Consider the following 23,131-nt stretch of genomic DNA (forward strand, 5'->3'; position numbering starts at 1 on the left):
AAAGTTCAAAAAACAAAGGAAAAGAAAACACACAAACTTCTAAACAATACTGAAAGGAAACAACCACTAACTAAAACACTCAACAACCCAATCAAAGATATTAGTTTCAAATTATAGAGCAAAAGACAGCTGTTGTTACTGCTACAAATCATGACTTGAGAAACTTGGCTTCCCTTTTGAACCAACTTTGTAGGAAAATATAATGTAAGGAAATCAATCAAGTTTAGCAACACAAAAATCAAGAACACAATGCACTAACAAAACGTGTTCATCTTCAAATAGACAGCATCATCATATGTTTCTTCTACTACACTTTATACCCAAGAAAAAATCTAAAACAATTAGTACAATGATGAGTTTTGCTAACTAGAACTCAAATTAATGAATAATGAATAATCAAGACATTTTCATATTTCAATACAAATTTCCCTTTCTATCTCATCAGCCAAATAAAGCCTCACAGTTTATGAACAATGCACATTCTTCTTCTCCTATGAACAGGAAAGATTAAAGAACATGTGCACTGACCCTACAGAACTAGAACAATGTGCAACATTCAAAATGATGTGAAATTGTGTCAATGAAAAATGCAGTTAAGTTGTCTGAGTGAGTTTGGCCCAATCAGGATATGGGCATTCATATGTCCAATCAGGGCCAGAGTACTGAATACAATGTAACCATAGACCTTCTTCGTCGGTATCATATCTGCGATCACAAAACCAGAAGGAAATTCGGAATGGAATCATATGAATCATGACTTACTAGATGCTGGCTAACAAACTGAAAATTAACACTAAGCTTCTACATATCATTACAAACTAAACACACAACCAAAAACCAAAAATTGGAAAGCATGGGGGGAAAAGTATAAAGTAAAATGGAATAGTATAAAAAACTCATTAGGAGCAATATTGTCATATCTATGTAGAAAGAGCAATATTGTCAACACTGAGAAAAAAAAAAGGATATCATTTGTGATTTGAATGCAGCATTGAATCATAAAGGTATATTCTACAACTTACATTACAAACAAGAAGCAAATTTTTTTATTTTTAGGATAAACGGTTCTTACCCTTTTGGTGCCAAATTTGGACAGTTTGTACACATGGGATCAATGCTAAAACCCACATTGGACTTCTCTTCACAATCATTGACGACTTTTTCCTCAATACTTGATGTTAGAGCAGTGGCAGATGTGCAAGCTGATCTATCAGCACTTGAACCTTTACTTGATCGATCGACAGTTTCATCTGATATGTACAGCATGTCATTGGCTATTGGGTGTCCTGAATGCTTTAAATGAACACGAATCTACACCAGAGGCGAGTGTTTGTTAGCATTTATATATTCATATTGTAATAAGTGGACAACGATCAAATGCAGGATGCCTTTGATCCATAGTGGACTTCAGATTTTCAAATGCATCTGTGGTTTTTATTCCATTATCTTTATTCCCTCTATTGGCAATGAATCGAATACTTTCATTGACAAGCAAAGTGTTCGATACAACAATATGGACGTGCAGCAACATAGCTGACGTGTGGCCCACTGAAGAAAGTGTTGTCATTGTCGCAACACATCAATGGTGAGTCAGCACATTCGGCACTAAAAATGCCATATGTTTGCATCCGCATAGCAGCAAGAGTTCACCTCAACAAAGAACATATCAGACACAAATAGAACTACATATCAAAATCATCACCAGCAGGAAAAGTGAAAAAGGGAAGCAAAAAAATAAAATCCAACATGCATGTGAATTCTTAGGGGTTCGTATTAATCCAAGCCGGATCACATATTAACCTGATAGTTTCCTACCTGATGAGTACGACCAGTGATTGGTTCACATAAAACAATACTCTGAGCACCATTAGAAGATATCCGAGTAAATTTTGTAGAGGCTGCCTTGCCCTTCGCAGAGTCCCTGACCTGCATTAATGAAAAATATTTATTCAGATTTATCATGTAAAGTAATTTCCAGACTTTTCATCCCTGAGTTTATTCATCAACAACTGAATGTATCAACTTCATGTTGAACCTCCTAAAAGTATCTGGCAACTTCTTTCTGCTGAGCATTAGTTATCAATTTCATAATTGTAGCTGAATGACTAACTTTTCATAACATGTGAATAAATAGGGCAAGTATTAACCATTAAGTGAATCAGTGGTTAGTCATATCTCTTATGGTTAAAGTGGTAGAAAACAGGGAGGAAGAGTGTTTAGCAGTCCTAAATAATTGCTTATATTTTGATGCAGTTGTGACGGATGTTATGCATAAAAAAACATATGTGAAGTGTTGGAACTAGCTACCAAAACCCTCTGTCAGCTATAGAGATTAAGGTGCTCACCTCCGCTGTGCTCCTCCCTTCCCGAGCATTATAGTCTATATTGGCATCAACAACTAGCTGATAAAATCAACAGATGATGTGAGTAGAACTTGAGAATTTGCCTGAGACTTTGATTGTTCATGTTTGTTTTGAGATTCTTTTAAAAACACTCCATGTACAATAGTTAAAATAAAAATCAAGTGATATTTTTTCCTTTAATGTTTCCAAAAACAATGTTTTCAGAACAACTATTCTGGGCTGGCAACATAGTAATCAGTAAATTTCATAAACAGCAATCCTCTAACGAAGAGTAATACTACATAAATTTCCGCAGCATGACAACAACACTAAAAAAAAAGGTACTTCATTAATTTTCTCTATCACAAATACAAATATGCTTACTTTTGCTTTCCAACTCTAGCTTTTAATTAAATTTGCTCCAGCTTGTGATTCGGATTGTGACAAATATATCATTTGATTGCTATATTATATTCAGCTCAAATAACAAAATACCTCATCCTTGGGAAATTCTCCAACTACTCTTGCTATATACTTTTTCCGGACTAAGCCACCTTCAATCTGTAGTAATCAAATTCTACATTATAGTGTACTGGAAAAATAAAAAATCCAAATGATTATATGTTATGAACTCGTTAGAATGTTGATAACATGACATAAGAAATTGAAATGTTGTTTCATTTCTTCCCCTTTGCTACGGAAGCAAGCCTCACCAAAATTTTGAAAATGTACTTACACTTTCAAGCCAACAGTTGACAATTACGTTATACAAGCATCCCTGTCTTTTAGTATAGGTTACATGATTGTCAACTGAAACTAAATGGGATACTCTTCGCACAAATTGCAGATATGAAACATTTTTCAATAATCAAACTGTCATTTACAAATCTAGTTTGACTGCAAAACCAGCCATCTCTGGACATACCTAAACTTAAAAAATTTACGCAAAAGTACACATGTAAACTTGCTATATACCCCTTATCAAATTTACATGCAGGCATTGTAACTCTGCAGTTCAGAAAATAGAAAAGACTAACATGCAAGTAAAAAACAGAAAACTTCAATTCACAAAATCAGATTAATTATATTTCATAACTTCATGGTAATAAATACAGTAAAGTACCATCAATAATTCTTTATGTACATCACTTTAACTATAAGGTGTAATATTTCAGTCAAATTAGGTTTGCTAAATAAACCATGGCACCTCCTATTTAGTCAAATAATTACATTAGATATATTTATTCATAGTATTGCTGCACAGTGTATATGTCATGTTCACGTAAAATTACACAAATCAACCATTTATCTGATTTATAGGAAATAAATAGGGAACAACAAATGTGCAAATTTACCTGCTGCCTAAAAATGTCAGCTTTTGAAGCATTTCTGGCTAAAATAAGAAGTCCTGACACAAGGCGATCTAGTCGATGAACAGCTGAGATTATGATGTAAAGGGAAAATGCAGGTACAAATGGATAAAGTCTATAGATTTGGGTTGGTATACCCCCAAATAATAACAACAAAAAGGCACAAGGGAAAGCTATATTTTAGGGCCAGGAAATCAAACACCTTATCAGCATATATCATATATGACACTTCTCTTGAAGAAGAACATGAGGAGGACGACGACAACAATGTAAAATATATCTAAAAACAGCCTGTTAGGATACGAAATACAGGTGCCAGCCCATGCTCAGCTTGAAGGATGCCAACAACAGTGTTCTTACGATATTGACCACATGGATGAACCTATTTAACAGCTAAAATTCACGGCTTTAGCACCGATGACATACAAATTAAACGATCAGGTAGAAGCATCTACCATTTACTTAGGTAACTAGAAGAAAAACCAATTAAAATCCAGATATTGTTTTCTTCTAATTGCACGAAGCAATTCAAATTACATAAAAGCATCATCATGTTAATGATTTTTTTTGGTGACTATCATGTTAATGATTTAATTTAACATGCTAATCTCCATAATCCATCTTTGGCAGATATTATGGTAATAAAAGCACAATGCATGTAAAACATTAGGAAAAACAAACAACCAACATCCTTGCGAAACTGGCTAAACACTTGTACACCTAGATATGTTCGGCCACACCTTTGGTGGTAAATGAAAACCCAAAAAAAGATGTCACTACACACAATTCGCTATTTCTTGTTAACTCTTATGTATCTTTGGTAGTAATATGAAGGGAATAACCCCTTAACGTGAGAGTCATACTGAAAAAGTCATGCTCTCTATGATGGCAACGTTACATATTTGTGGCAGGTACATACAACAATTTATGCTGTTTTTCATATAAGTTTAGATGAAAACATCATGTGACTAGCAAATATAGTTCACTTGTTAATGCATACTTACAGGGACAGATGCAGGTTTACAAACAGTCAGCACGTCTAGTTCTTTTTGGAGAATTGGAACCTCACAAGCCATCACAGGCGGTTCATGCCTAAAACCTTTGCGGCATCAGTTTCAAGCTCAATCACTTCTAAACCACAAAAGTAAAAATGCAAAGCTTTCAGTGCAAAGACAAACCTGTGTACGAAATGGCTAATCTTCTGTGATGATTTAACTATGTATGAAACTGATACCCTCTCACCATCAACTTGAATCCTTCCACATTTCACTGCACTAACCTACAACAAGCAACTAAATTGTATTAAAAAGCCGCTCTTTCCTTTGGAGGTTCTGCTAAGGGTACTCGTTAATGATACAAAAGGGGGAACTTTTCAATGATAAACATAAAGTTTAAGTTTTCAATAACATGAAACACATAAGTTATGTCCTCCCACCCCTCCCCCCCACTATGAATCTGCCATTTCTTTTAAGGTGGAGACTCACATACAACTATCTTCATGTGAAGTTGGTAATTGAGAAACGTAGATAATTTGACAATTTTGACTACATTCTCCTCTACCGGTTTTAATCTCTATTTTTAAAAGTTGAAATATTTTTTTAAAGAAAAATGCAAGAAACAAATTTCAAATGCATAATCATGGAGGAATGATATTACTAACTAGTAAGGATATTTTGCTTCAAACTAAAAAATGTGAGCAAAAGGGTAGTTATTGTTGCATACTTACATAATATTCATAAGGTCGACCTTTGAACTCTTGGGCGAATAAATCCACAATAGTTTTCCCAGCCCACCGATTCTTAACCTGACACCAGCCAAAAATTCACCATTTTTCTAGGGTTTAATCAGGGTTTTTACATTACACCGTACATGTAAAAGATAAATTGGATTATAATTAATAGATAAGAGAGAAATAGTAAAAAGAACTAACATGAGCTATGAATTCGAAGTAGTAAGGTTTAACATATCGAATTCCTGCGCCAATTATTAAAAAAAAAAAAAAGGGAATGAAGGTAGCAGAGAGTGTGACAAGTAGTTGATGATTATGAATTGAAGGAAATGAAAATAGGTACCGTTTCGGAAGATGTAGTCGTGAGGGTGCGGGGGATTCGCTGGGGTTTGCCACACGATATCCGTTCCCATTCTGATTCCTTCTTCTTCTTCTTCTTCTCTCTTCCTCTTGTTCATGCTATGAGGCTATGATTCCACTGGGTGTGCCAAAAAGCATTCAAGTTTCAAGCTTGGAACTTGGATACTGGATAGTGTCTTGCGGTTATCAAAACGACAGTGTTTTGTTTTCAGTGCGGCGTAGCGAAAGCCTTAAACGACGTCGTTCTGTAAGTTGTTTCGTTATGAATGACTAAGTCACTAAACATATCAAATTATTTTAGGTTTAATTATTCTGTTGATCCTATAGTTTTGTGAAATTTTTAATTAGGTTTTTATACTTTTTTTTTAATTGGGTCTTTGCATCAATTTTTTTTTTCAATTAAGTTCCTTTTAGTAGTAATTGACTTAATTTTATAGGGACCCAACTAAAAAAAAAATTAGTATAGGGACCTAAATAAAACGGGAAAAAAAAATATAGGGACCCAATTAAAAAAAAATTAGTGCAAAGACTCAATTAAAAAAAATATAAGAACCTAATTAAAAATTTTGCAAAACTATAAAGACCAATAAAATAATTAAACTATTATTTTATAATATTTAACTATTAATTTTACATGAATATAATTATATATGAATCTTTATTTTTTAATTTATGAAGAGTGATTGCACTAAATAATTATATTATAAAATAGTGAAAAGACAAAAGATAAAAAAAAGGAGAGAAATTTAAAATATACGTTGATTATTAGTAAAAAAAAAATAATAATATACGTACAACTCATTATGCATTATGGGTTGAACAAATGTTAGCCTCAAAATAAAAACTACTTAGTGACCTTTTTAATGTAACTAATTTAAGTTAATCAATTAATTAGTTCACTCATTTAATAAGTATGCTGGTAAAAAAAATATGCGAAAAAAATAAAAGAGAAAAAAAAAGACATATTAAATTAGAAAAAAGAAAATATTTAAAAAAAATTATTAGTCTCTATTTTTTAAAATTATTTTTACGTGGCATTTATGTGATATTTATTAATCTATTTTTTTGTCGATTTACATTTTTTAAAAAATTACACAATGATTTAAATGATAAGTTAAATTTATAAATATAAGTTTTAGAAGTATATAATTTACGCATAAATTGTTTTAAGAAGGACTAAAGGAGTATATGAAGTTTTAATTTTTGCACCAAAAGAGAAAATATTAACATAGAAGTGAAATTGGAAAAAAAATTATACTAAAAATAAAAAATTTAACTATATTAATTATATTATTTAAAAAAAATAAAGATAATGTAGAAGTAGAAAATGATATAAATCATATGATTAAAGTGAGTTGGTCAAAATGATAGTGTGCTAAGTTTTATATGTAATAAAAAAATTATATCTTTTAAAATTTAAAAATAAATTTTATTGTATTTCTGCTCAACTAATTATGTTTTGACTGTATATGAGGTGAAGTCTTGTGCAACAAAAAACAAACATAATATTAAGCTAAAATAATGATATTTAAATAGATGAGTAATCATACATACAGGGAGAAAAAATAATCATGCGAGTAGTAGTACCGGTTTACTTGTCAATTTAATTTAGTTGCTTATTTTTTAAAGTTAAAACATGCATTATTTTTTCTTAAATGCAAAATCTAAGTAGACACACCAAATAAAAACAAAATCCAAGTCTTCTTCTATCTAAAGTCATCCTCCTAAATAGAATTTTTTGTCAGTCATATCTTTATTATTATTATTATTATTAATTAAAAATACAAAAATATTTTTAAATTTTTAAAATATAAAATATCTAAATTTTTTGTATTTTACGAAAAAATTTAAATATCTTGTATTTTAGAAAGAAAAATATTTTTTTATATTTTTAATTAATGGATCATTTATTTGTGTTCAAAATAAAATATGAGGACTTATTTGTCATTTATTATTATTATTATTATTATTATTACAACAAAAACACTATCGAAGAAGAAAAGGGAAGAGGAAGAAGAAGAGCATTTTCGCTTCGCTCCCAAATCAGAGAAGTCAAACAAGTCTTCCTCTGAGAGAATCACTCATCCACGAAGGCACTTTACAAATTCCAGATTTTTATTTCCTTTTTTTTTTTTCATAATTTTTATTCTTTTTTAACTTTTGGGTCTTCTTAGTTCTCAGTTCTTCTGTTGTTTTTGGTAAATCAGAATCAAAGTTCAAATCTTCGGGTAAGATTTTCTCTGTGTGTGTATGATTATGATTACAAAATTACAGATCCACTTCAATTGAAAATTTTTAGGAACTTGGGTTTGGAGAAGAAAAGTGAATAGTGAAGAAGAAGAAATTGAAATTGAAGTGAAATGCCGGAAGAGGAGTTGGTGGACATAAAGTTCAGATTGTACGATGGGTCTGATATGGGGCCATTCAGGTACTCTTCAGCAGCCACAGTTGATGTTCTTAAACAAAGGGTTGTCTCAGATTGGCCAAAAGGTTCTAACTTCATCATCACTTGTTTACTTTTCCCCCCTGAATTATGCCCTTTTTTTAATTTTTGGGTGTTTTGATGTTGCTTAGTGTTTATGTCAATTTTTGGGTGTTTGATTTTGCGTTTTTCACTTTTTGAGCTATATTAGTTGCTGTATGTTCATGATTATTGATTCATATGAGTAGGGGAATGCATTGATAGTGTCTAATTTTAATGTTTGATACTATGTTTTATTGTTTCTGATAAGTTTGTCACTTTATGTGTGATCATGTGATGTAAATATGCATATCAGGCTTGTGTAATTAGTTAATTTTGGCCTTTTGGGAGTTTACAGTTGGATTCAGCATTTGTAAGTCTCTTCTTAAAGCTAAATTATGGTAGCTTTGGCTTCTGTGGCTTCTGTAGCTTTGGCTTCTGTAGTTATTTTGTCAAGTAAAATTTGATTCGGCTGGTATCATTCGATGTATATAAAGGGAAAGAATGAGGTGGTGATCTTTTGTTTTCCCTCAAGGTCCCAAAGCCCTTCCTCGCCGAAACTCTGAGTAGCCAGGAGGAAGTGTTTCTGCATAGATTTCGTGCATGTTTGGGCGCCATTATTTTGTTAAAAAAAGATCTTTTTTCAATGAAAAAAGATCTTTTTTTATTTTTTAACGTGTTTGGCAAATTTCTAGTAGTAAAAGTAAAAGCACTAGTAAAATAAAAAAAAGATCTTTTTTGAGAAGCTGTAATTTACATCTTTTTTTAAAAGATCTTTTTTTCTTAAAAAAAAGATGTTTTTCATGTAATAAATAAACAAAAAAGTACTTTTATATTGTTATACCCAAACATAATTGATAGATAAAAAGACCTTTTTACATGAGATATCCAAACATAAAATTACTTTTACTTCTCTATAAGATCTTTTAAAAAAAGATAACTCGAAAAAAGATCTTTTCTTAAAAGCTCACCCAAACAAGCCCTTCAACTACTGAACAAACAGGAGGGAACCCCTCCATTCCTTAAAACATGCAAAGAAGAGGAAGTCCGTCCTCCTTCACACACTCTTTCATTTTCCTTTTGTGTCCCCTCTTCTGAAAAGCTTCCAAAATTAGGTTTTGGCTGCACCAAAGCTTCTATGCTTTCATTCCTTTTCCTTTCCGATCCTCTTCCGTGCATTCTTTTTTGCAGTGTTTTAGTCCCAACAGTCATTCATCATGCATGCCTTAGTTGGTGCAACAACACCAACCTTCACACCTATTTAGGAATTAGGATATGGATGTCAATTCCTATGTGATGCATGATATTGCAAGATGCATGTTTCATCACAAATTTCTTGCATATGAATAGAAAGCTTTTGTTTTGCTTATTCCTTTACAAGTATTACGTTTGATTTTGATAATTTGATCTCTTTCTTTGACCTTGATAACAACTAGCTCCTATTCACAGAAGGGAAGAAAGAAAAAAAAATCTTTGTATATTACTATTGGAACTAATATTCCAGCAGGGAAATTCAACTTCAGAAGCTTGTAAAGTAAGATTATCCAGCATGGAAATTCAACTTCCAGCATGTATATTACTATTGGGCATAAATGACCATTCAAATTTTCTCACCTAGTTAGCATAACAACCTCTTCTTGTTTCTACTCCCATTCTTTCATAAAATTTGATGAAATTTTTTGCCTTAGTAGGCTTGGGGTTCCTATCAACATCCCCTTTCAAAATCCATCATGTCCGAAAGGTGAAATGTAGGAAGTCCCCGTTGAATGTAAGATCCAACGAGTTTTCAAAGCGTGGGAGGTTCTGCCGTTTGACCTGTAATTCCTGCTGACTTGTTAACTTTCTCTGCCATTTATTCCCACTTGACCTTTTCATTGGCTTCATATAATATGGATCATAAAAGCGTGAATTGAATTTTTAATTCACTCTATTGGCAAGGACTGCAACTTATAAAGCTGTATCTTTATATAAACTTTCTTCCCAATTTCCAGCTTCGACTATTTTATGTATATGCACCTGAACTTTCATCCTGTTTTGAGGAAAGAGCTCCTTATTTTTATGCATTTTCTGATTTTGATCTTGCAGCGGTTGGTTCATACCTGTATCATATCTTGAATAGGTTAGCTTTTGAGGTTGAATTGTAATTGGTGTCATACCAATATTCTGGACAACTCAACCACTGGCTGACTCTCAGGTTTAAAATCAGAAAGACACCTAAGTACTTACCACTTTGGATTGTCCATTGATGGAGGGTGGTAGCAGTAGTGAATCAAAGCTTACCCTTGGCAGGTGAGCAGTGCAACAAAATGTGCAAATTTGGTGAGTTGATTCACCAGCACCATTACAGTATCCAAGCTCATAATAGTCTTTGGTAGCCCTCATAGCAAAATCCATATACAAATCAGTCCATGTATTATCTAGAATAGGTGCGGGAGACTTTATGGAGAAAGTGCTAAATATTTATCCCTTCAAAATACAATAGGGTTGATATTCTTCTGTAGTTTCTCTGAAATTTGGAATGACCCCTTGAAAGTGAAGTGAGTCATGGAATTCTCTCTATTCTTGCATTAACAAAGGGATTTTCTAGGATCCCTTAGGTAACTAATTCCACCCTACTTCAATTTCCCTTCTGCACTTGGAGACCTTGACAGGAGTTTGGAATAATAGTAACTCTTGCATAATACCTAAGTTTCTCATCTGTGATAAAATCTTCCTCTATTCCCAACTGAAAAATGTCCTTGTTGTTAGGGACTTGGGTATTCTGCAGTGCCCAAAGTCCCACATCAGGTAGTATGGGATGTTTGATGTTGTATTTAAAGAGAGTGATTCTTTCCCCTTAATAGCTAACTTTTAAGGTGTGGTTTCCGACTTTCTTAGGTACTTAACACAGTTAATTGGGTCATAGGTCAAGCAATCTTACCATATTTTTTTAAGTAACCTCCTATAGTACTGTTAACCGAAGGATTCCTCCCAACCCTTTTCAAACTTGTGGGAGTTGGCCCCTCCTCTATGGCTTACATTTTCTTGGGGTAAGTTGCCACCCTTCATTGAAGATTTGCTCCTAGATGCACCAGTTTAAACTGCCTGAAGCTGCAAGTTATTCTATTGTTAATAAGTGACACTGTCTTAACAGTTGTAAAACTAATCTCAATTCTCAAATCTTCTCTATATGCTTCATATTCTTGCTCTATATAAGCATGTCATCCAAAAATACCTAGTCAGATCTCCTCAACCATGGCTTGAGAACAAATTTTGTAAGACATCCCTATGACGGGTATTATGACTTTTTGGTTATGCCAATTGGTTAATAGCTTAAATAATTCCCATTCCTCTTCCAAATTTCAGGCATTAGTGGATTTTGGTTATCAAGCCATGTGTAAGGAGATTTGCCTTAGTATATCGTGAAGCTCATCGAAGATTGAAATTTTGAAATTTTTCTGGTATTATGCCTTATAGCTCTAGCATGTAACACTTCAGCCACTTTGTTCTCAGACTCATTCTTTTGGTAGTGAGGATATCTTTGGAGTTTTTTGGTTGGGATTTCATCCTCCTTTAACATAATAGCATTGTTTTACTCTCTTATAGGTCTTAATCTTGTAAGTTAGATTAAGTCTTGGAATTCATGTAATGCTTGTGGCACGTCTTAGAAAGAAATTGATGACCCTTGGGCTGATGCTTTTGGATGAGGTAACTAATCGAATTGGATCCTCTCAAGCAAAATCCATATGACCGAGTCGTGTTATTTTACACCGTTGATTATACTCTTATGCATCCCACACATGGTTTCACCTTCGTGATCAATGCTAAAAGAAACAATACAGGACTTGATCGTGTGAAATTTCGAATGAAAAAATTCCATTCTCACTAAAGTAATACTTCTCTTCATTCTATTTCAACACCATTGTGGTTTTCCATAAGATTTAGATTCTGCATAAGGCAGGATAACCCTCAAGAGTCATGTCTTCCCTGCTTCATTCATGAAGTTCCAACTCTTGGAAGTTATCTTCTCCCCCTCCAAGAATCGGCTACAAGTCAAGACCAAGAAGTACCTTCATCCCCTTGAGCTTCATTTAGGGGAAACAGATGTTATATTATCTTACACTACCAGCACTTTCAAATTCCATCTCCTTTTTGTTTATCTTTTTTGTGTTTTTTTGGTCTTTCCTGCCTCCATTATGAATGAACTAATACTTTCTATTGACAGTCTGAATTCTTCAATAACTTTGGTTGCTAAACAATTGCTTTAAGCACCACTAAGGATTTGATATGATCCCATTCCTTTGATTTCACCCTACCTTTGGTTGTAAATCCCATAAACTTTAGAAAGAGCCAGTAATTTTTGCTGCCTTTCTCAACAATAGAGCTCTTGGGTTTTAGCCCCTTGTTCCTTTCCCTTATACCAGCATCAAATGGATGGGTTAAGGGACATATCCCTGCCTTTTGCTATACTACAAACCCAAGGCCCTCCTTTGTCTTTGTCTACATTTATAGACTCTCTACCGACCCTATATATTCTCATATCCACTCACTCCCCCCCCCCCCCCCCTTCTCTCTCTCTCCGCCATAGGCGGAATTCCTGTTTTCCTCATAATCTTCAGGGAAATCTCTGTCCTTGATATGATTTGCTTTCCTTAATGGACCCTTCTTAGAGCAAAAGGGATGAGTCTTTCCCCCCAAATTTTGTGTCAATCTTAGGACCATAAGAAATTATGTACATGATATGAAATAAGAAATAACACAGAATACATATTTTTCTTGGCCTAACTGAAATGAAAATTTTGCTTGCAAAGTTCTTCACTTTGCTATCATGCATTTCAGATTGAGGACCCTATGAAATTCCCTTATTTGTTTACCTGAATAGATGTTATAAGGGGGGAATTAATCATGGTTATCTGTAACAAAATGTGGTATTTACTGATTCAATCAACTTGTTTACAAATGATTATTCGTGTCTGAATTGGGTTCTTGTTTACACCTTATTTAGAATAGGGTATAGCTATAGTTGTATAAAGCTCTTATCTTGAGTATCATTCTTATGGAGTATCTTCCTTCTATTTAGTTTCATGTTCTCTCATTTTTGTTTCCCTATTTGATTGTAGGCAAAACAGTCACCCCAAAGGCAGCAAATGAAGTGAAATTGATTAATTCTGGTAAAATATTGGAAAACAACAAGACTGTTGGTCAATGTAAAGTACCATTTGCTGATGTTGCAGGCGGTGTCATAATAATGCATGTTGTTGTACAGCCATCTCCTGCAAAAACAAAACCTGGTACGTTTGTATTGATTTATACATATAAGAGTGCACCAGTTCTAGTAACATTAAATTTGGGACATCAGATATTTTTATTTTTTATCATTTATCTAATTGTTTACATCAATTACTGCTGTTTATATATCATATTTGTTTGAATATTTGTTCTTTTGGCGGTGGTTATTAATTTAACATGTCCCCTAATATTCATTGATGGATTGGTTTAAGCTCCTCTTCAGAGTATTTCAAATTTCAATTTTTTTAAAATCAAATAGATAATGTAAAGCTGGAATAAAACCATAGTTTGTGGGAGCACCCTACTCATTTCCATAGATTTCTACAGATGGGATCTTTTTTTTTTCTCTTTTAAGTTTTCTTTTCATGCCAAAATTTGGGTCAAGAATGTCAAAGGAAACTAGGTGATGATAACCAAAATTAATATAGGTCATGCAGATGCATGTGACAGGCTTTTGATAATACCATTTTTTCACCATGACATTCCAACCTGATTTATAATATCAAGTGCTAGTTTTAGGTATGAACAAGCTGGTCAATATTTGTGTCAATGAGAATCTTTATTTTTCCACATTTGGAGCAGTTTGTATAGGAAGCAAGGAATCTTCAGTTCTTTTGATCTGAAATGTCAATAACAAATGCCAAAAAAAAGTAACATATGAATGGGGGAGTTATCATGTTTTTGTGTTTATCCTCCTATTCTGTATATGGTGGTCAGATACCATTTTATGCAAAATTGGTTATCATATATTACTTCTTCTTGAAACAGATTATTTGCCACACCATCCAACCACTGCTTCTGATTTATTATTGATTGCTGTTTTTGGGTTATATTTTCAAGTCAAACAATAATGTAGCTCTTACCATTGTTCCATTGTGCACATTTCTTTCTTTGGTTAAGTGATGCATCATAATGGGGTAAGGCTTTTTTCTATTGTTATTTTTTCTATTCTAATAATGTGGAGGGTAAGGAGGAGAATCATTAATCATAAACTTTAAAATTATGCAAATTAATCCATCGGACTTGCCCGAATGTGCAAAATCATCATGTTGGCAATTTTTCCATTAATTTTTCATAAAGTTTAGGTTGTCAAACTTATATATTTAGAGAAGGGAGTGTTTTGCACATAATCCCAAGTTCAAGGTGAGGTGTATACTACACTTATTTTAGGTAAGATGCACATTTAGGAAAGTTTAGCATCTGTTTGGTTTGAGTTTTTATTTTCAATGTTTTCTGATTTCAGGATTTGGTAAAGAAAAAATTGAAAATAGTAAAATGGGATATTGTTATTTCTACTGTTTTCAACTTTTTCTTCGTAAAATTCTAAAAACAGAAACACTGAAAATGAAAATAGAAATCAATTAACGTTTCGTGACTAAACTACATATGGTGTAAAGTTTATGAACACTTTACACTAATACTACATCTCAAGATTATGAAGATGAAAGTTTGAATTCACATATGATGGGGGCATTGAGGAGTGCTTTTTGCATGTGATCAACTGTACATTTATGCTTTAATTTGAAGGATTGCAGAAACTATCCAGAATGACATTTTCTTTTTCTTGTATATCATGTCATGAACAGAAAAGAAGATAGATGATTCACCCAAGAAGATTGTCTGTGCTTGTTCCATTTTGTGAGGACAATCTGGTTTCATATTTTGGGACATCCTCAATCCTTAATTCATCAGTATCAAGTATCATCACCACTGGTAAACTACAGAAATCATCAATATGCTTGGACCAAAAAAAAAAGAAAAAAAAAAGAAACAAACTCTTGTGTTTTCAGTTTTCAACATTCAATGTGTAAAGTATGTGTATACATATATAGTTTTTTATAATATTATATTATGATGATGGAGGATACCCTATCACAAAAAAGAAGTGTCTTAGTAGTTGTGACTTTCTCAAAAAATGTCATTCTTTTATTACTAAGTTCTGAAGAATTGATGATGACATAATAGCCACTTATTGCTACCATTCATTGGGTATGATGACGTTTTGTTAAACATGTGTATGGGTGTATTGGTAAGTCTCAGGAATTCTATTCTCAGGCAGTATTTGACTATTAATGGCCCTAAAAATGAAAAATAATAATACAAATCAAAGATGAATTACATTAACTTTTTTGAGATTTAGATTTTTTTTTTAATGCCTACGGTATTCCTTGACCCGACAAGTCAATGATTAATCCGTCGCGAATCTAAGCTCTCTTTAAGGGTATTTTGCTAGTCAATGAGTTACTGTATGCACAAGGCGGGATTTATATATCCAACATTTGTTTAAACGGACGAGTGGGTTGATCACTCGGCCAATCCATCCAAATTGATTTTTATGTTCTGAGATTTAGACTTGACACTGATGTTTCTTGTAACTGTTATTACCATAATGTCGACCTCACTTAGTGTAAGCATAATAAATCAAAATTTCCAAGTGTATTACTACTTAATTATAGGTCTATATAATACACCCTAATTGCTCTATAATCAAGAAGGTGCATTGGAATGAATATTCCAACTTGAAATCATGATGGATGGAGTTGAACCAAAGTTGTAGCAATTAGGGATGTTAATGGGGCGGGGCGGGGGCGGGGGATGCCTCCCTGCTCCCCGTTTTCGCCCCCAGAATTGATCCCCGTCCCCGCCCTGTTCTCCGCCATGGGGGAATAATTGTCCCCATCCCAATTTTCCGCGTTCTCTGCATTTTTCGCGGGGCCCCATTCTCCATCTCCCTATATTTAACATTCATATGAAAATTATAATAAAAAATATAAAACAAAAAACAAAAAACAAACTACAAAATATTATTACAACACACAAACATATCTTATCCAAGATTATAAATCCAAAAATATAACATAACAAATCATAATCCACCATTAGGACTCCATTCGGGGCGGTCCCCGCAGAGATCCCACATCATGAGAATTTTTGACACCCCTAGTAGCAATGATATAGTAATATAGTATTATAATGATGATGTAACGTGTGCAACATCATATGAAGATAGAGCAGTTGATGTAACGTGAACCAAACCTGTTATGCAACCAACACTTTCATACCTTCATTCATATTTCTCGCGTGTATAATTCATGCTATATTCGTAAATATTGGCAGTAAATAAGATCGTACCAAACTACCAATAGTGCTCTTCTCTATTTTTCGGTAGTCATCTTGTTTGTTTGGCTTTGGATGTTAAAAAGTGTATATAGCATAGGAAGAGTTTCTACTGTACCTGGAATACTGGTATTTCAGTTGTTTTAGCCGTTGATCTGAATTATAAAAAATATATAATATATATTAATTAAAATCAACGATTAAAATAATTAGAACATTGGTATTCCAGGTACACTTGAAATTTTTTCTATAGCATATAGTCCTTCAAGGCGACAAAGGAGTTCTAACTTAGGAAAATTCAGTTTCTATGCGAAGATTGAGGACTATACATTAGATTAGCTTGTTCCATTTCAAAAATTCTGAGAATTTATTTTTTAAATGCGAATGAATTATAATAATTTTTTAGTCATTCTATTTTAAATTTATAAGTTTATAAAAAATTAAAAACATTATTTTTAGAATTTGAACAAAAATACATAATAAAGTTTTATTCTTATTAATTTTAATTTTTTTTATATTTTATTTAAATCTACATAGAAATATTTAATTTTTACTGACTTTAAAATATAAATATCAAAAATAAAAACTAGTGAATTTGTTTATATTTTGCAATATTGCTATAAAATATTTTTTTAGTTCGCTATTATTGCCTGCAAAATAACCCTGCGCACAAAAACATACGTCCTCTGCCCTTACTAGATTTAGAAACTAGATGTTTTTTATTCAAATAAAAAAAAGCTCTTTATTCTGTCTCCTCGAAATTCATAATAAATTTGTAGTATGATTTCAAATCTCGTCATCATATAAACTACATCTGATAATCGATGCAAAATAATTTAAATCATCAACATCGTTTTTTTAGAATATTTTTATTGACAAGCTATAACCTGAAATTCAGCTGAGTCGTCAAGTGTGCTTTTCAACAACGCACGAATTTTACTTTAAAATATAAGTTCTACATCTTTAATGTGCGTAAAATCTCTCAAATTAATCAAATAAGACATACCTTTAGCAAATTTATAAACTATGATAACGAATTAACTAATCTCACCAAGATTCTTTAGAATGATGAATGCAGCGACAGAATCATTGTCTCAATCAATTAATAAATCGATACCTTTTACAACAGAGTGCATACTTTGAATCCCCACCATGACATCACCCCACTCTGGGGGCAAGAATAAGACAAGGTATTGAATTCCCTTACTATAATGCAAACCCAACTTCCCTTTATTCTTACGCACAAGCGTGAATGATATTAATATTTATGGTAAAGGAATAGGACTAGGTATTTTTCGGTGGATTTTGGTAGAAACATTATGATATGTCACGGGCCACCCGGGTTTACACACAATGCACTATACATTACATAGGAACATACATCACACTGAGAAGGAAAATTTTCAACGGCACAGAGAATGAAAAAAAGTGGGGACCTTTCCATTATTTCTTGTTTCTTTCCAACTAATTTTCCCTTAAATTTATCAGTAGAAAAGGAGTTCGATGCTTAGAGAAATTCAACATTTTTAGCAGGTGGGTAGTAGTAATTCACTTGCTATTAATGCTTTGTAGTTTGTACAGTTCTATTAATGAACCTACCCAAGTGGGGTAATGGTTAATAAGTTGTGTACCAATATCATCATACCCCAAAAGAAAACAAAAAGAGATAAATGCATTAAAACAAAGAAAGGGAAGGGAAGGGAAGGGAAGGGAATTGAGTATGGAACTTTGTCCTAAGTAGTAAGTAGTCCTCACCCTCTACTATTTCCTATATTCTATTATAATATTTGTACAAAACTTTTAACCACATTCCTCTGATCTGATCACATTTCAAAGACCCATCCAAACTGCAGACAAGTAGGTGAAAAATACATTTGGAATATACCATGATGATTGATTTACCTATATTTGTGTATATACATGTCCAAAAAAATTCATCCAAAAAAACTTCCAAACCACCCCAGTTCACCATATGACCTATTCTCCCCCAATAACCCAAAATCAACCAAAAAAACACCAAACATGATCATGTCAACCATTCTCTCAGACCATGACCAAATCACCAAGTCCAAAATGGAGTTGAGTGTGCCTATGGTGGGTGGTGGTAGTGATGTGTCATCATTCATCAATATAAAGGGTTGTTGACAGAATTCATCAAATACAGGACACAGAAGAAACAGAGAGAGGATAAAGGAAGGTATTGGCATACTGGAATGAAATGGTTGCACCATTGAGCAAAGGCCTTCCATCATTAACAAGGCAATCGTTGTATCTAAGCCTCTTGAAGACTTTGGGGTTGATGAGCCTTGCAGAGCTGAACCAGCCACAGGTGAGGTGTATCCTTGAGATGTCACAGCCACTGACACACATGTTCATTATCTCAACTGTGTATGTTGGTATCCCACTCGGTAGTGGGGCCGTGGGACCTTGGCTTATCACTATATCTGATTTGCTGCACTTGTTGTCACCCCATATTCTGTTAGGTTCCACCACTCCAGTGCCTGTGCCTGCCACTGATCAACAACAGGAAAAGAAAACTAAAAACATTGATATACACAACAGAAATCAAACACTTTACTATCCCTTTTTTGCATCAAATTACTTGTTAAAGTGTCAAAACAAACCCCAAAAAGGACTATTACCGAACGGAAAAAAGAAGAAAAAAAAGGTTGAACGGTAGATGAATCATTGCAGAACAAAGAACACGAAGATTAACAAAGTAAAAATAGAAAGGGCTGTTTCTGTATTTTGAAAAAACAATACATCAATACTTCACTACCTTTTTTTTGCATCAAATTACTAGTAAAAGTGTAAAAAAAAAAAAACAGAAAGGAAGCAACAAGAAGACAAAAATTGACATTCTTTCAGTATGGAGTTATTTTATTTAATGCAAAAAAAGGGAGGACAGCAAGGGAATCAAGCCAAAAACAATATACCACAAACAACAAAGGCTATAAAAAATTAAAACTCAAAAGTCATACCAATTATTGAAAATAAAAACTAGCGCCAAGTACTAATTTAACATCATTTAACTTGAAATAACAATAACAAATATATCCCTTCAAAAAAAAATAACAAATATATTCCAAAAGCTGAGTCACAATTAATCCTAATAATAATTAGTATTATTAAATCATCATGATGATTATAATAATAAGAATGAAGCCATTACTGTTTTTGCATTTTTACCATTACTACTACGATGATTAAGAAGCTTGCGGTGCACGTTGGCTCCTTCCTCCTCCACATTCAGAGACACCGACATGGCGGTTCCAGTTCCGGTTCCGGTTCCGGCGCCATTACAGTCACCACAACCAAGGTCTGAAAACGCCATTAACAACAAATAAAAAATAAAACAAACTAAATAAACCAAAAAAAAACCTCCAATGTTCCTCAAGAACTAGAAACAATAAGGCACAGTTGCCATAACCGAGAATCACATGATTATCTTCAACATTTAAATACTAGTACGAATCCGATTTTCTTCAAAAAAAAAAAAAAAAAACTACAATATCATTTACTAAATAACGAAACCGATGAAGAAAGCTAGGTTTAGAAGCGCGATGATTTAGGTAAAAGAAAAGGTCGTAGAAGTAGAAGGTTCACGTACCGTTGACGAGGCGAAGAACAGTAACGAGTGTCGCGAAGGAGAAGACGGAAACCGCTAACGTGAGAAGGATCCGTTTAACCGAACGAAACTCCATTGAAGAAGAAGGAGAAGACGAAAGCAGCGAGTGGAATCGGAGCGAGTTGACTCAGTCAGAGACACCGAAAAAAGTGAGGATAAAAAAAAAAAAGAAAACCGTCGTCTATAGACTGAGACTAAGACTGAGACTGAGACCTCACTCTGCTGCAGTCTGCACTTGAAAAAAAATATATGAAAAGAGAGCGATATTTATATATATTTAATAATAACGAAAATAAAATAATAATTTATAAAGGGACATGTGATGTATGAATGAGGCGTCGATTAGAAAGAAAAAGGTGAATGTATAATGTATGTGTGAGTCACGGGGCTATGGTGATACGTTAAAAGAAAAGAAAAGGTGTGTTGTGTATAGATGGATAGATAGAGAGATAGCGTTGAAATTGAAACTGAATCGATTGAATGCGAAACATGCCAGCTATGTTAGGAAATGGTGGAGTGGAGGCACAAAGAAAAAGAAGAAGAAGAAGAAGGAGGAGGAGGAAGAGGAGACGAAGAGACAAGGGTGGCAGAGAGGGTTCAAGATTTAGGGAAGAGGGCCCCACAGAGACGCATAATGAGAAACAGAGCGCGCGCCACACACACTGCATTACTGCCTCTACCTCTACCACTCTATCACTGTAGGGTTTAAATGTTTAGTCGTGTTACTCAATGCAATATTTGTACAATATCATTTATACTATTTAGAATAATTTTTGACCTTTCAAATCTAAAGCTCTGATATCATATTATGATACTATTCATCTCAAAAACTTCAGCTGATTAAAAAAGATAACACTAATAGACAATAATTATATCTCTAATATATTCTTAAACTTTCATTGTACATATTGTACAAATATTTTATTAATTTTCTATATTTTTTCTTAAATATTTTTTTTTTAGAAATAAGAATTAAAAGTGATTTTTTTTTGTTTTAAAACAAATTATCATGTAAAATTAATAGTTAAAAATTTATTAAATAATTTAATATATTTAATATAAAATTTAATAAATTTTAATTATTAACTTTACATAAAAATAAATGTATATAAATTTTGATCTTGCATAAAATCTAGATTTTTTTGAATATATATAACTAAATTTAATAAATAAATTAGTAATTTTTTATTTTAAATATTATCAAAAAATTAATTAACTTAATTAAAAAATTTTAAACTTATCTTTTTAAAGCTGATGTAAAATATAATGTATAAAAAATTTAATTTGCTTAACTAATGATTACTGTAACTTCTTATTTAATAGTTTGATCTACTTTAATGAATATTAGTATTTTTCTTTTTTTTTACTATTATTATAAAAGATTACACAATTATTTTACATACATAGATTATTATTTTTTATAATAAAAGATGTAAACCAACTTGATACATATTAAAATTTGGATTAATTCAATAAAATATTCAAAACGTTCGATGATATTATTTATTTTAAATAATTTTACCGAACTAATCTAACTTAAATTATCTTTTAAAGAAATGTGATCTTTTGAGTGTTACTAATTTTTTTTAATATTTCAAATTATTTTATTTGAATTAAAATATTTTAAATTGGATACTAAAATGATAGTTTACTTAAAAATGTAAATAAACAAAAGGGCACTGGATTGAACAACATGATTTTGGGTTAATGTCCTTCTATTTTTCCCTCTACTATATTGAAGAACAAACATTGAGACTTGTTGTTGATTCAATCTAATGTGATTGGTTACGGGTCTTCTAGTGAACTTATTTTTAGTCTAAATATTAAAGAGTAAAATTTGTTCCGTTCCTATTTTTTTTAATTTAAATAATCTGCATTTTAATGGTTGAAAAATGATAATCTGTTTTTTATTTATTTTTTTATTAGGCAAATAAGTCTTTTTGTAAAAAATTTTTATAAGATGATAAAAAATATTTATGTGTGACATAATTTATACGATTTAACTTTTATCAGTCTTACTTAAATGATAATAATTTAATTGAAACTGTTTAACTTCTATATAATCATTAAAATAATATTTCAATTAAATAATTATCATCTTTTTGTAATATTATTTTTATGATTGTATAAATAATAATAAATAATTTTAATCAAATAATTATTATTTATATAAAATAAGTAAAGACTAAATCATACAAGTTAACGTCATATATAAATATTTTCTGTCACTTTTTATCAAAAAATTTTATAAAAAGACTCATACATTAAAGTACGGATTATCTAAATTGAAAAAAACACAGAAATTGAAAAGAGATTTTACTCAATATTAAATTTTAAATTTTTGAAATACTTATCATCATCATCATATTACTAATAAACTAGAAATGGGTTGGGTTAATGGTTATTACTTTAGTCATATATGCTTATGCATGTATACATGTATAAATGTATACATCACGGTGACAGCATTATTAATTTGAAAAAGATGAAGATTGGTGTATGCATGTTATAGATTTGTGTATAGCTAAGCACCGCACGCACGTGGGGTTACTTATAAACCGTGTGGTCCCCTCTGGTAAATATGGTAATGCCATTCACAATCATACACTATATACTCAATCAATGAATACATATAGATTACTATTATCATTACTCATTATGATGATTATTATCATTCTCTTCATTATCATTCTTAAAGATAATCATTTGTAATGCTAGCTAGATACCACACTACACCACCTTGTTATTATTAGGGTAATTGATAAAGATTGTATTAAAATATGACAAAAATAATTAAATATTAAATATATATTTTTATTATAAATATTTAAAGATTAAATTTTGATGTATTTTTTT

At 32.1% G+C, this 23,131-nt stretch overlaps 3 protein-coding genes across 6 annotated transcripts; 1 reads left to right on the forward strand and 2 right to left on the reverse strand.

Annotated features, from left to right (window-relative positions):
• Nucleotides 1-357: 357 nt before the first annotated feature.
• LOC107612733 (Pseudouridine synthase family protein) lies at nucleotides 358-6,032 on the reverse strand. The gene is made up of 12 exons (XM_016314455.3): nucleotides 5,785-6,032; nucleotides 5,643-5,686; nucleotides 5,439-5,516; nucleotides 4,891-4,991; nucleotides 4,717-4,804; nucleotides 4,016-4,094; nucleotides 3,698-3,780; nucleotides 2,838-2,903; nucleotides 2,346-2,402; nucleotides 1,816-1,926; nucleotides 1,073-1,311; nucleotides 358-705 (listed from the first exon to the last, which is right to left on the reverse strand). Exons 1-12 carry the CDS (start codon nucleotides 5,897-5,899, stop codon nucleotides 594-596), a joined length of 1,173 nt encoding a protein of 390 aa, XP_016169941.1. The 5' UTR covers nucleotides 5,900-6,032; the 3' UTR covers nucleotides 358-593.
• A 1,718-nt stretch (nucleotides 6,033-7,750) lies between these two features.
• On the forward strand, nucleotides 7,751-15,542 carry ATGP4 (Ubiquitin family protein). 4 transcript variants are annotated; one of them, XM_021110198.2, is made up of 5 exons: nucleotides 7,780-7,894; nucleotides 8,009-8,029; nucleotides 8,101-8,291; nucleotides 13,362-13,532; nucleotides 15,117-15,542. In XM_021110198.2, exons 3-5 carry the CDS (start codon nucleotides 8,162-8,164, stop codon nucleotides 15,170-15,172), a joined length of 357 nt encoding a protein of 118 aa, XP_020965857.1. In that variant the 5' UTR covers nucleotides 7,780-7,894; nucleotides 8,009-8,029; nucleotides 8,101-8,161; the 3' UTR covers nucleotides 15,173-15,542. The 4 variants fall into 4 exon arrangements, with proteins under 4 accessions (XP_016169943.1, XP_020965857.1, XP_020965856.1 ...); XM_088496834.1 differs by having other exon boundaries at nucleotides 7,804-7,894; nucleotides 7,983-8,029; XM_016314457.3 differs by lacking the exon at nucleotides 8,009-8,029 and having other exon boundaries at nucleotides 7,751-7,894.
• Nucleotides 15,543-17,560: 2,018 nt separating this feature from the next.
• LOC107614482 (TPD1 protein homolog 1-like) lies at nucleotides 17,561-20,883 on the reverse strand. The gene is made up of 3 exons (XM_016316678.3): nucleotides 20,258-20,883; nucleotides 19,837-19,968; nucleotides 17,561-19,160 (listed from the first exon to the last, which is right to left on the reverse strand). The coding sequence occupies exons 1-3, from the start codon at nucleotides 20,349-20,351 to the stop codon at nucleotides 18,802-18,804; spliced, it is 585 nt and encodes a 194-aa protein (XP_016172164.1). The 5' UTR covers nucleotides 20,352-20,883; the 3' UTR covers nucleotides 17,561-18,801.
• Between the last annotated feature and the right edge of the window lie 2,248 nt (nucleotides 20,884-23,131).

This window comes from Arachis ipaensis, chromosome B8, assembly GCF_059453495.1.
Source record: "Arachis ipaensis isolate K30076 ecotype BB chromosome B8, ASM5945349v1, whole genome shotgun sequence".
NCBI lineage: Eukaryota > Viridiplantae > Streptophyta > Magnoliopsida > Fabales > Fabaceae > Arachis > Arachis ipaensis.

Excerpts from the sequence above, each read along its gene's own strand:
- LOC107612733 (XM_016314455.3), bottom strand. The coding sequence starts at position 5,899 with ATGAACAAGAGGAAGAGAGAAGAAGAAGAAGAAGAAGGAATCAGAATG. Across the intron at positions 2,403-2,837 it reads GAGAATTTCCCAAGGATGAG|CTAGTTGTTGATGCCAATAT; the intron begins GTATTTTGTTAT and ends TGATTTTATCAG. Across the intron at positions 706-1,072 it reads CCAAATTTGGCACCAAAAGG|ATATGATACCGACGAAGAAG; the intron begins GTAAGAACCGTT and ends TTGTGATCGCAG.
- ATGP4 (XM_016314457.3), top strand. The coding sequence starts at position 8,162 with ATGCCGGAAGAGGAGTTGGTGGACATAAAGTTCAGATTGTACGATGGG. Across the intron at positions 8,292-13,361 it reads TGTCTCAGATTGGCCAAAAG|GCAAAACAGTCACCCCAAAG; the intron begins GTTCTAACTTCA and ends ATTTGATTGTAG. Across the intron at positions 13,533-15,116 it reads TCCTGCAAAAACAAAACCTG|AAAAGAAGATAGATGATTCA; the intron begins GTACGTTTGTAT and ends TGTCATGAACAG.
- LOC107614482 (XM_016316678.3), bottom strand. The coding sequence starts at position 20,351 with ATGGAGTTTCGTTCGGTTAAACGGATCCTTCTCACGTTAGCGGTTTCC. Across the intron at positions 19,969-20,257 it reads TGTTCTTCGCCTCGTCAACG|ACCTTGGTTGTGGTGACTGT; the intron begins GTACGTGAACCT and ends TGGCGTTTTCAG. Across the intron at positions 19,161-19,836 it reads TAATCATCGTAGTAGTAATG|TGGCAGGCACAGGCACTGGA; the intron begins GTAAAAATGCAA and ends GTTGTTGATCAG.